Source organism: Camponotus vicinus, unplaced genomic scaffold (genome assembly GCF_025532165.1).
Source record: "Camponotus vicinus isolate PSW18456_S1 unplaced genomic scaffold, iyCamVici1.0 SCAF_12, whole genome shotgun sequence".
NCBI classification, from domain to species: Eukaryota; Metazoa; Arthropoda; class Insecta; order Hymenoptera; family Formicidae; genus Camponotus; species Camponotus vicinus.
The window spans coordinates 4579812-4593398 of NW_028141948.1; the positions used below are offsets into that span (position 1 = coordinate 4579812).

A 13587-nucleotide genomic window follows, 5' to 3' on the forward strand; every position below is an offset into this window, starting at 1 on the left:
TTTTGACGTTATGTGAAAACAGATCTCGGGAAGTCAGAGGGACAGTGTGTCAAAGGAAATTCGTGAAAAGAGAGGGGTTTTTAGTGGGTAGGGAGTACCGAGTTGGTAATTCGACTTGGTACTCGAGTCCCACATAACTCACTGGATCGACCGGTGGGTATGCATAAAATGCATTTTCCCCTCTCTCGTAAAAAAAAAAAAAAATTACAGGTGAGTGAGCGAATGAGAGAGAGAGACAGAGAGTGAGAGAGAGAGAGACGGAGAGAGACAGAGAAAGAGAGAGAGAGAGAGAGACGGAGAGAGACAGACAGACAGACCGAGAGAGACAGACAGACAGACAGAGAGAGACAGACAGGCAGACAGGCAGACAGACAGACAGACAGACAGAGAGAGAATGTATGTGTTCGCATGTGTGTCTGTATGTGTATAGCGACCAGCTGATCGCAGCAGGCGCCCCGCGTAAGCACCCGCGTCTGACGGTGAATCGCGCCACCCTTGCCTGCCTCTTGTATTCGACCTGTCATACGTTAACTACTTCCTTTAATAATTCAAAAACTACGCTTCAAATTAAATTTTGGTAAAGGAAAAATTGTCTTAGAATGGTGTCAGGAACACGTCATTTTATAGACGGATCGTTTTTCGGGATCGCCCTGTATAAAGTAACTATTAAAGTAATTATTAAATTAGTTACTAGTTACCGAAAATATGTAATTGAGTTAAGTTACAGTTACAAATTGAAAAAAAGGAACGAGTTAAGTTAGAGTTACCGAAAAAAAGTAACTATAACTGTAACTTCGTTACAAGTAACGAGTTACTTCCCAACCCTGAGTAATATTTACAAATTAAACTTACTTTGTAATCCTTATTTTCACATATCACTCCTTCAAAAGATTTATTTCTATTTAACGCATCAAATAAATCATTAAGCCATTCGCAAAAATTTGCTGTACTTTCAGAATAAAATTTTTTCTTTTTAATGCTGCTTGCCATTCTTTTACACTATTCTCATTGTTAGGCACATTAAAAAAATGAACTTTCTCTTTATTCGAGTCATAACCAGAGGTACAACGGGCAATACAACGTGGCATGACTGAACAAAAGTATTTTTCTTCTTATATTTATCACACTAGAATCACATCAATCACATTGATCACGTTTATGGGCTCGTTCCCACTGAGCGCGTCACGCGTCGCGTCAACCAGCGTGAGCCAATCAAAACATCCCATTGTAATAACACGGAAAACATGTTATTACAATGGGATGTTTTGATTGGCTCATGCTGGTTGACGCGACGCGTGACGCGCTCAGTGGGAACGAGCCCTATCACGTTATTGGAATCGCACCTTTCTAACCTATAAATAGGCATATATGTCCATAGACATATAACAATAGACTGCGCGTTCCGTGAGAGGAGCTGAAGCAGAAACTAAAAAGAGAGAGCAATAGCGTAAGTCGTTGTGTCTTTCTCTAACACGCGAGTTGGTGGGGATGTAAAGAGAGGGAGAACTGGGGAAACGTTCTAACCTATGGTGACGGTTCGTGATGTAGAAAAATGGTTAACGCTGCATAGGTTCAGCTCAGTGTCAACACATAATTACATAATTATTGAATTACATAAAACATTCCGGATTATGCAAGTGTAAAGTGATTATTTTTACTTTTTTCCCCTCATCGCCTGCTATGCGTCTCCTCTCCGTACTCCTCCCCACTCTCTATGGTGTGCGAGAGAGAGAGCACGACTTACGGACTATCTCTGTCCTTCAGTTTGTGCTTCAGCTCTTCTCACGGAACGCGCAGTCTATTATTATATGTCTATGTATATGTCTATGTCGTATGTCGCGGTGGCGCGGTCGCGTACAATATCGCTATATATATATGTATACAGGTATGAATGACGCTAACGCCATCTGGTGGTTCACGGTCATTAAGCGGCCTCGAATAAGATAGAATGAGTGTCAGGGGGCTGGTTCATATGGACCTCCAATGGATGTCATGTTCCGTGTGGGTATATGGCTTCAGGCGAAGGTCCACCTTAAAATACCTAACGCGCCATTGGTGGTACCTCATGGGTGGTGTGGAAAATCGCCATTTATTATATTTTAAAATTATTATATTAAATTGTTATCTTTCCGTTTTTTTTCTCTTTCTCTGTATTAATATTTATACGGACATATAATATAATATACTTAATATAAAAAGGCTGTACAAAAATATTTAACGCTGTTTCTCATATTAAGAAGCGAGAAACGAACAGCATCGAACGACACTCCTCGCTTTTCGATATCTCGATACGTGCGACAGCATTAAACATTTAAACATTTTTCTTCTCTTACAGCTTTTTATATTAGATATTTTTTATAACTGATAAATATTATATATTTACTAGTTGTAAGACATTAATTGTTAATTGCAAATTACATATTTTTTCTTCGAAACAACTATGTGTTTTCTTTACACCAATTGATTCCTCTCATTATTTTGTACATAAAAGTATTAAGGTAAAATACTATTTAAAAAATTGAAGGTGACCTTCACGTGACCTTCAAACGACTTTTCAAGGTAAAACCATCTTATGGCCCCCTTAAAACCATATAACTTTTGTTTAAAACATTTTCACCGAAACCGCCGGTTTCGAGATATTCAGCTGCATCACTTAAAATGACACTCTGTATACAGGGTGTTCGGAAATTCAATCGACAAATTTTCAGAGATTATCGGGGGCACCATAAGAATCATTTTTTGCAAATGAACCTGGGATCGGAGACGTGTCATTACATCGCTACGGCATACGAAGTGTTCGAAAGAGTCGGAACCTCGAAATATCACAAAAAATAGAAGTTTTACAAAAAATTGTTTCAAACAAAAGTTGTAGAGTGTAAAAAGGTCTATTTACTGGCGCCATGTGTTTGACCTTGGATGGTCACGACAAGGCCACCTTGAATTTTTGAAATGGAACCCTCCACTTTTTATTGCATATTCTTGCTCTTCTCGAGATCTTTTCAAAGCACTAATTTTACCAACTTTAAGTAAGTCGTTTCGAAGTTATTGAAGTTATAAAGTTTTTCCTGATAAGTCGACGACTGTAGCTATCGTATTATTATCCACGAATGAAGGTAGAAGTGGTAAATGATGGTGGATCTACTTTTATACCTGACGGATGCGTATGATATTTTGGGCCATTTTTTATTACAGACATTCGAGCAAATAAAAACCTTCATTTTTTTGTAGACTTGAGTTTGTACTCCAAACAGTACTGTTGTGCACTGTTGTTAAAGCACGTATCCGATTGAAATCATCATCTAGAAAATAAAGTATTTTATTTCTGATTTCTAATATGCAATAAAAAGTGGAGGGTTCCATTTCAAAAATTCAAGGTGGCCTTGTCGTGATTCACGGTTGCCGGTTGCCAGTATAAGCGTTTTGGCATCACTGCTACAAAGTTTAATAATGAAAAGATAGGGATCCAGAAAAAATAGGGATGTATGTGGGAGGAGGTCAGACATGTCTATACGCCCATTTGGTCAACGTATTCTGGAGTGGTCCTAAGTGAAGAACAACAAGGTTTGACCGAATAGATCGACGGTGGACGCAATATTTATTTTACGCCAACTGATCGAAAAATCCAGAACGATAAGCCAATGTTTGCTTTGTGGGCTTGAAGCAGGCATTTGATAGGATAAGGTTAAACGATATAACTGCTATTCTGAAACATAAGAACATTAACACCAAATACATTAACGTAATCAGAGAACTTAACACTAACAACAAAACTGGGATAAAAACAGATTATGGCCTCACAAAGGAAGTACCGATAACTGCAGGCATCAGGCAAGGCGACGTCTGAGTCTGAGTCCTATACTTTTTAATTTAGTTATGAACAAAATCATTCAGTGTTAATGAAATAAGTGACAGATAAAGAATAAGCGGTTACGCCCTAAAAATATTGTGCTATGCGGACAACGTCCTCGTCGCGGAAAAGGAAAGTGACTACAGCAGCTTCTATATAAGTTCAAGACAACTGCGAAAAAATTTAATATGATCATATCTACTGGGAAAATCCAAGCAGGTGATCTCCAAAGAGTCCATTTAATGCAAGCTAGTAATTGATGGCAACATTATCTAACAAGTTATAAAATTGAATTACTTAGGAGTGAAGACATCAAACGGAAGAAATCGCTGAGGAAGTTTAAACACAGGCCAATAGAGCAGCAAGGATTTTTAACTATCTCAGAGACATTATTTGGCGGAATCGATTTATGAGCACGCGAAGTAAGGCCAGGATCTGATCTGTGTTGAGAGCGGTCTTCACCTATGCGGTTAAAAGCAGATAAGAACAGAAACATCGAAGAGAATAATAGAAAGAAAAGAATAATAAGAATAGTGAGAACAACTGAAATGAAAGTATTGAGAACTATCAAAGGCATTTTAGCCCTCAAGGATCAGATTAGAAGCGGGACAATAAGAGAAGAAATTGAGGTTCGGGATATTGTAAGGTGGATGAGATTATGACATCATTGAAGAGATTATGTGGATAGAATGGGCAAAATGGGCAAAAACACAAAGACCAAACAACCCGATTACCGGGAAATCCACCTAAACGCTGGTATGAGAGTTGGACATCGGGATCACAAGAGGCATGACAAAAGCAGGAAGAATAGGATTTATCCTAAAGCAAGAAGAAGAAGAAGAAGAAAGGAAAATTTACTTGAACGTTTCAATCATCAGTTAAAAAGAACGTTGGATTATCTTCAGCAAAATATGTAAAAATATCTCTGTATATAATTCAGACAAAACATCTGGCAACGCTCAAACTTTGAAGCTGAAAATCAAATTCGTTCTTATTTACCCTCATTCTTGTTCTTAATGAACCATTAGTAAGATTTATAAATTTTTGTAATATTACAAATCCATTGCTTCATTAATAAAAATCAATCGACCACAATTTTATATTTTTCTGTTTATAAGAAAATATTATACATCTTAATATATAACAAATAAGTAATAAATGTGTATTATAATATATTTCCCTTATCTTTACATCAAATTTCCTTTAGTCACTAATAGTAATTATCTATATTAGCAATACTGTATCATTGCTCTCTTTCTTTCTCTCTCTCATGACATTTCCATATAATAACTTTCCTGTCTTTTCCTCCTGTTATTATCAAGTTATTATCAGCAATCACAGCTAGGGCGCAAAGCGGCCCTGAAAAGAAAATGTGTATATAATATATATATGTATTAAAACTATTTTATATATTTCATAAGATAAAGGAAATATAGTTAACAAAAAAGAGAATTAATATGTAACATATTATACAAAATTTTCTTACTATAAATAGCAATTTATTAAATCGGTATATAAATATATCATTTTATCTAGAATATTTACCATCATGACATTGTATTTGTGAAACAAATACAGCTCTTTGATGATTCCATATATTAAGACTTCCATCGTTATCGCCTATCAATAGAAACATTCCCATCCAGGCTAAAGTCAATGGTTCGCTTTTTAAGCTGATGGAAAATATCTGTGTATTTGTTCGAACGTCGATTATATTCAATACTTTGTCTTCTGCACACGATATTACACTGCTACACTCTTTATCAAACGTTACCGCATTTATCTTGCATATATGGCCTTTTAACAATAAATATTAATAATATATAACATCACACACATTATTTTCTCTCACTATCAAAAAGTGATCTCTAATAATAAAAATTAAAAATTCACATTATTTACCCAGTCAGCCAAATCTGTTCTAATAGATTTTGCCAAGTGTCTGCTACACATTATTGTCAGCAGAAAGATTGCAGATTAGGCGATTTTTGGCGTCACTGTGGTATATCAACCAAAGTATACCAGATTCTACCAGAACATTTTCGCGCGTTTGGTAGTTTGTGGTAGAGGCGTGGCTAAGTCGTTTTGGTATCTAGCTGGTTGATACCACGCTATACCAAAAATGAAGTAGGGTACAAGATGTTATGTACCAGAATAAGCTCCGCCTCTACCAAAAACAACCTTGGTACATGTATCGCCAAAAATCGCTTATTATAACAAAACCTGTTATATCAAATAATTATAACAGAATGTTAGCAGAAACGTTACAAATCTGCTAATATAATTTGATAGCAAAACACTAGCAGAAACCGAGCAAAATTGGCACAGAATTATCATAGCAGATTGCAGCAGAAATAGAGCAGGATCTGCGCGTTGCAATTTGATGTCAGATTGCCGCTAAATATCGAGCAGGATTTGCGCACACTCTAATAGCAAATTGACGACAGAAACAGGATTTGCATGATTCAATAGTTCCATCGCTTATATGAGCCACTATATGAGCTGTACTTTCTCGCAATCTAATTTTTGTTAAAAATATATATAAAGTCGTGATTAATAAAAGATCAAAAATATAGTAATTATCATTTTAATTTCTATCACTTTAATTTCTGATATCTGATACAAGCAGATGAGATTCAGAATATTAAACTGATTGGAATCAATTTGAAAAATGAGAAATTATTTAATTACTGTCTATTTGAGGCATAAAGCAAGAATTTAATTCTAAATAAATTATATCTTAAGCTTTATAAGTAAAATTTACTTTTATCATTTGTTTTATTATTAATTTAATTAAATTGAACTAATCCTTCTAAAATATAACTACGATAAAACATATATTACATTATATGTCATATTAGAAGACAATTGTAATTAACCGATAACTCGCCGATAATATTCTTATTTAATACCTGTAATAAGTAATTTTGTTGCATTTATATAACATTAATATAAGTAAACGCAAATTTTGTTCGATTTCTGTTGTCAATTTGCAATCAGATTGCGTGCGCAGATCCTGCTCGGTTTCTGTCACTCTGTTGTCAGATTATGTTTTACAAACTCTGTAAAACATAATGACTCTCGCCAAAACATAAGCTTAATGCGGATACAGATGACTATGGTTCTGGTGTGGGATTCTGATCGAATTTGCTGCCAACCTGCTGACATTTTGCTTACTGGATATTTGTTTTATTTATTTACGCAATTAAATATTTATTTTTGCATCATTGATAAACTCTTTTTTTAAATTGCGTTTTATGAGTTGTAAATATAAGCAAAATGTATGCCTATGAGTGATTGAATGGGCAAATTATGCATTTGCATAATTAACTTGTATAATATTTTGCAAGTTTCTCATTATTGCGATTTCTATATTATAACTACTTAACAAATTATGTTTATTGTATATATTATAATATCATACAATACATACATATATATACATACACATATACAGGGTGTAACTGAAAAAGCGCCCACGGAGCAAATAGCGTTATTCCTGATTAAAAATCGAGTCGAAAAATCCTGAACCATTTTTTTCTATAATGCTTAATAAAGCGGTAATTATTGAGTAAACTTGCGCCAATAAGCACCGACTTTTAGACGGGCGCACGTCAGTGAGCCGCGCGCCTGGTAGTGTGCGTGAGCGCTCCGCCGCTACGGCGCTATATCATGCCGCTATAGTGCAATATTTTTATGCGTCTTTATAATGCGAAAAACTTTATTTTGCATTAAAAATCATATTTCTTTCGTTAAAAGCGTTTCCTTAAAGAAAATTTCGACAAGGAGGCTAAAGGTCGGTGCTTATTGGCGCAACTTTACTCAATAATTACCGCTTTATTAAGCATTATAGAAAAAAATGGTTCAGGACTTTTCAACTCGATTTTTAATCAGGAAAAACGCTATTTGTTCCGTGGGCACTTTTTCAGTTACACCCTGTATACACATATTGTATATACAGGATGTTTCTAAATCTGTCAAAGATTATAAGGGCGTATTCTAGGGATCAAAATAAGAAAAAAAGTTCTTATAAACATGGGTCCAAAAATGCTTTCTCTCCGAGTTACAACCCTCTAAAATTGATGGAAAAAATCGCAAAATGTATTGTAACTCGGAGATTTTTTCGCAAAACGTTGAAATTTTGTACAGCGTAATAATTAATAGTGATCTTCATTTTTATGTGGTTTTGACAATTTGGTCCGATTTTGAGGGGGAAATATGGGGAGACATTTTAGGCATTTTGGGACCCATGTTTATAAGAACTTCTTTTCTTATTTTGATTCCCAGAATACGCCCTTAAAATCTCTGACATAGGTTTAGTATGTATACAGGGTGTCCCATTTAAGCTGATAATGCGAAATATCTCAAAAACGAAGCGTTGAAGAAAGAAATGTTTTAAACAAAAGTTAATTGACTTTAAGGGTGCCATAAGATGGTGTCATTGGTTTGACCTTGAAAAGTCGTTTGAAGGTCACGTGAAGGTCACCTTCAATTTTTTAAATAGAACCCCCTATTTTTTATTACTTATTCTTGTAGCTTATCTCGAGAGCTTTCCAAAACACTATAATACAGTATTTCTTCATTGAGTACTTTTCGAGTTAAGAGGCTTGAAATAATTTCTTAATTTTACATAAACCATATAATATCTAGTAAAATATTCATTTTTCGATTATCTTACCTTAATACCTTTATGTACAAAATAATGAGAGGAATCAATTGGTATAAAGAAAAAACATAGATGTTTTTAAAAAAAAATATGTAATTGTTAATTGCATATACAGGGTGTCCGATTCCTGAGTGACCAAACGAAAAGTAGTGGTAGATTGGATCAAATTGAGAAGAAAAGTTCTCTACTATTTTGCAAAATTCGCAATAATTATTAAGAAATAAGCAAAAATGTTTCGGCGCATGAGAAGCGGTAGATCGCTCGCAGTGTCCGATTAATGAGTGATCAAACGAAAAGTGGTGGTAGATTGGGTCAAACTGGAAAGACAAGTCCTCTATCATTTTGCAAAATTCGCAATAATTATTAAGTTATAGGCAAAAATGTCTCAGCGCATGAGAAGCGATCTGTCTACCGCTTCTTATACTCTGAGACATTTTTGCCTATAACTTAATAATTATTGCGAATTTTGCAAAATGGTAGAGGACTTTTCTTCTCAGTTTGACCCAATCTACTACTACTTTTCGTTTGGTCACTCAGGAATCGGACACCCTGTATACAGGGTGTATGTGAAATGATGTACTAAACTTTAGGAGCGTATTCTAAAGGTCAAAATAAGACTTTTTTTTCTTATGAACATGGGTCCGCAAATGAACCCCTCTCCGAGCTAAAATTCGAAAATGTGTGAAATTGACCAAACACCCGCAACGCAAATTTATTTATCTCTCAAGAGAAGGTGATAGATAATGTCAAAACCAAGGTTAAATAATAAGGCAATCCATAAATTTTTTCTGAAATACAGCCAATTTTCAATTTTTTCCCCAAACTTTAGGGGCCTCTAGCTCGGAGGGGGGTTCATTTGCGGACCCATGTTCATAGGAAGAAAAAGTCTTATTTTGACCTCTAGAATACGCTCCTAAAGTTTAGTGCATCATTTTAGATACACCCTGTATACAGGGTGTCCCATTTTAAATAACGACTTCCAATATCTCCCGAATAATACGTTTTACAGAAAAATGTTTCAGACAAAAGTTGTATGGTTTCGAGGGTGCCATAAGATGGTACCATTGGTTTGACCTTGAAGAGTCATTTGAAGGTCACGTGAAGATCACTTCAATTTTTTTAAATGGAACACCCTATATATTTTTGCACATTCTTGTAGCTCATCTCGAGAGCTTTCCAAAACACTATAATTAAGTTAGTTTTCATTAAGTACTTTTCGAGTTATGAGGCTTGAAATAATTTCTTAATTTTACATAAACCGTAAAATATCTTGTAAAATTTTCATTTTTCGATTATCTTACCTTAATACTTTTATGTACAAAATAATGAGAGGAATCAATTGGTGTAAAGAAAACACATAATTGTTTCGAAAAAAAAAATGTAATTGTTAATTGCAAATTACATTTTTTCTTTCGAAACAATTATGTGTTTTCTTTACACCAATTGATTCCTCTCATTATTTTGTACATAAAAGTATTAAGGTAAGATAATCGAAAAATGAATATTTTACAAGATATTTTACGGTTTATGTAAAATTAAGAAATTATTTCAAGCCTCATAACTCGGAAAGTACTTAATGAAAACTAATTTAATTATAGTATTTTGGAAAGCTCTCGAGATGAGCTACAAGAATGTGCAAAAATATATAGGGTGTTCCATTTAAAAAAATTGAAGTGACCTTCACGTGACCTTCAAATGACTCTTCAAGGTCAAACCAAAGGTACCATCTTATGGCCCCCTCGAAACCATACAACTTTTGTCTGAAACATTTTTCTATAAAACGTATTATTCGGAGATATTTGAGGTCGTTATTCAAATGGGACACCTTGTATACGCAATTAACAATTACATATTTTTTTTAAAAAACAACTATGTTTTTTCTTTATACCAATTGATTCCTCTCATTATTTTGTAAAGGTATTAAGGTAAGATAATCGAAAAATGAATATATTACTAAATATTTTATGGTTGTGTAAAATTAAGAGATTATTTCAAGCCTCATAACTAAAAAAGTACTTAATGGAAAAATACTTCATTATAGTGTTTTGAAAAGCTCTCGCTCTTAAGCTATGAGAATATGGAATAAAAAATAGAGTGTTCCATTTACAAATTTCAAAGTGATCTTGCCCTGACCTTGATAACGCCACTCAAGGTCAAACCAATGGTACCTCATGTCCCCCTTCAAGCCATACAACTTATGTGTAAAACATTTTTCGATTTAACGCAGTGTCTGAAATATTTGAGTGGATCCTTTAAAATGGGACACTCTGTATATGTACATGTACATATATAGAATGTTTGTTGTAACGAGTACCAAAAAAAAAACACACAAGTAGATCTCGCTAAACTGAACTAAAAGTCTTATACTATTTTACAGACAATCACGTAAAATTTCGAGATATTAAAAAAGATCGGCCAATTCGTGCAAGCAACGAGTGGAGAGAGAGTGTGGAAGAATTCTCCAAACATGATGGTAACCTGCTCCACTTATCGCTTCGTCGCGCACCTAGAATCAGATTATAGTGGGCGTAGGTCTCATCGCTGCGCGCTTATACTCGCACGAATTGTGGCCAATCTTTTTTAATTAATATCTCGAAATTTCACGTGATTGTTTACATAATGGTATGGGACTTTTTAATTCGATTTAACCAGATCTTATGGTTTTTTTTGGCACTCGTTAGCTCAGATACCCTGTATATATGTACACAAGAAATATATAAGATATAAAAAGGTAAAGAGATATATTTACCTTTAATAGTAGCTTGTAAATTGTAACTATCCATATCCCACAAATATAACTCGCCCTCTTCTGTACCAGATACCAACATAGTATCATCTCTGCAATTAGCATGAAACAATTTATTCAATTTATAAACGTATAACAAGATGCAGAAACTGAATAGAAAAATAAAAACAAACACACACACACACAAAGAAAAAGTGATACAGTAGAATAGACAAAAATTGTGAAATTTTAAATGCTTACAACACAGCTGATAATAATATTGAGATGCTTCAAAAACTAAAATGATATTTGTATTTGAGAAAAATTTAATGTTTTATGATTATGAGGGATGATTAATTTTTCATAGCGGATAGTGAGAACTTGCAAAATTGATTAATAAAAAGTCCAGTTTTCTGAATTGCACGGAATGAATCAGTTGATGCTCAATGGGATAAAAAAAATCAAATTCTTCCTTTTAAAATGCGCTCTTACAAAATTCGATACGATCATTTTCGCGGAATTATATCAATCTAAAAAAAGATTTTATATGGCGGTAAATTGTGATTTAAAATATGTCTGCCATTATCAATTCGCCGCTGTAATTTTAATCAAGCTATATCGCAATGATATTACATCTATGCATGCATTTGAAATTACATCTATGCATGCATTTGAAATTACATCTATGCATGCGTGCGTGCATGCAACATATATATATACGACAGGGATGAAGACTTTATAATTCATCATATCTACAATATTTATTGACTCCAAATTCTCCCTGCCATTTATTTGTATTTTAATAATGTATGTTAATACTTTTGCAGCCTTGAATTACCTCTTCTATACGTGGAGGCATACTTGTGATTAGGACTCTTATTTTTTTTTAGTCTATCTCTTTGACAAATTCATGGAATAATATTAAAATTTTCTCAAAATACAAATTTTAAGCTTTATTTTCGTTTTTAAATCACTTCTATATCATAATTATTAGCTGCGTTATAAGCATTTAAAGTTTCCAATCTTTTCGATTATTCTACTGTCACTGTGTGTGTGTGTGTGTGTTGTGTGCGCGTGCGTGCGTGCGTGCGTGCGTGCGTGCGTGTGTGTGTGGTATAATTATATACAGGGTGTGTCATTTTAAGTTACTCACCCCAATAACTTTCTTATTTTTGATTGTAGAAACAAATGTTACAAACAAAAGTTGTGTGACCTTAATGTGACCTTCAATTCTCCACGGTCAAACTAATGGCATCATCTTATGTCCTCCTTCGAGTCAAACAACTTTTGTCTGAAACATTTGTTTCTACAATCAAAAATAAGAAAGTTATTGGGATAGGTAACTTAAAATGACTCACCCTGTGTACACACACGCGCGCGCGTGCGAATCTGTCGAAAGCTGCCAATTTGCTGCCAATTTACCGACATTTTGCTTACTGGATACGTATATTAGTAGAAATTCAAACTTTATTTAGAAGTGTAGAAAAGTGTAGAAATTACTTTTATTATTATTATATTTAGTAATGTAGAAAATGTAAATATACAGGGTTTTCGGAAATTCAACTGACAAATTTTCGGAGATTGTCGAGGGCATCATAAAAATTTTGCAAATGAATCTAGAGGTGGAAACGTATCATTACATCGGTACGGAGTATTTGAAAAAGATCGGAAGATCTCGAAATATCTCAAAAAATATAAGTTTTACAAAAAATTGTTTCAGACAAAAGTTGTAGTGTAAAAAGATTCATTTACAGACCTTGGATAGCATTGTTAAGGTCAGGTCAAAATCACCCTAATTTTTTTAAATAAAATCCCCTATTTTTATAACATATTCTTATAGCCCTTCTCAAGACTTTTTATTCACTTTATTTTATCCACTTTAAGTAAGCCGTTTCGAAGTTATTAAGTTTTTCCTGGTAATAGTCGATGACTGTAACTCGTTTATACAAAAATCATGGGGAACGAAACCTTCGAGCACCTGTTCTGACACCGAGATACCTTCCTGCATGCTCATACAGGGCCTTTATTGGCTGGATCAATCGTCGATTTAAAAAATTCAAGATGATCTTGATCTGACCTTGGCGACGTCATTCAAGGTTAAACTCATAAGGCTAGTATAAATGAATCTTTTTACATCCTACAACTCTTGTCTGAAATAATTTTTTATAAAACATATTTTTTGAGATATTTCGAGGTCCCAACCTTTTTCGAACATCCCGTATGCCGTAGCGATGTAGTGACACATTCCCGACCCTAGATACATTTGCAAAAAATAATTCTAATGGTGCTCTTGACAATCTCTAAAAATTTGTCGGTTGAATATCCAAATACTCTTTATATTAGTTTCCT

The 13587-nt window shown here is 34.1% G+C and overlaps 1 protein-coding gene and 1 long non-coding RNA gene across 7 annotated transcripts in view; one reads left to right on the plus strand and one right to left on the minus strand.

Moving 5' to 3' along the window:
- LOC145962496 (uncharacterized) overlaps positions 1–13587 on the plus strand; it is a 38319-nt gene that overhangs the window by 240 nt on the left and 24492 nt on the right. The window lies entirely within an intron of this gene.
- The window catches only part of LOC145962495 (protein FAN), a 30018-nt gene continuing 21345 nt past the window's right edge, over positions 4915–13587 (minus strand). For all 6 annotated transcript variants that reach the window (XM_083083570.1, XM_083083572.1, XM_083083573.1 and 3 more), the window contains 3 exons: positions 11263–11351; positions 5393–5644; positions 4915–5206 (listed from right to left, as the gene is read on the minus strand). In XM_083083570.1, coding sequence (XP_082939696.1) covers positions 5091–5206; positions 5393–5644; positions 11263–11351 — 457 coding nt within the window. In that variant the 3' untranslated portion in view covers positions 4915–5090. The remainder of the gene's footprint in view (positions 5207–5392; positions 5645–11262; positions 11352–13587) is intronic.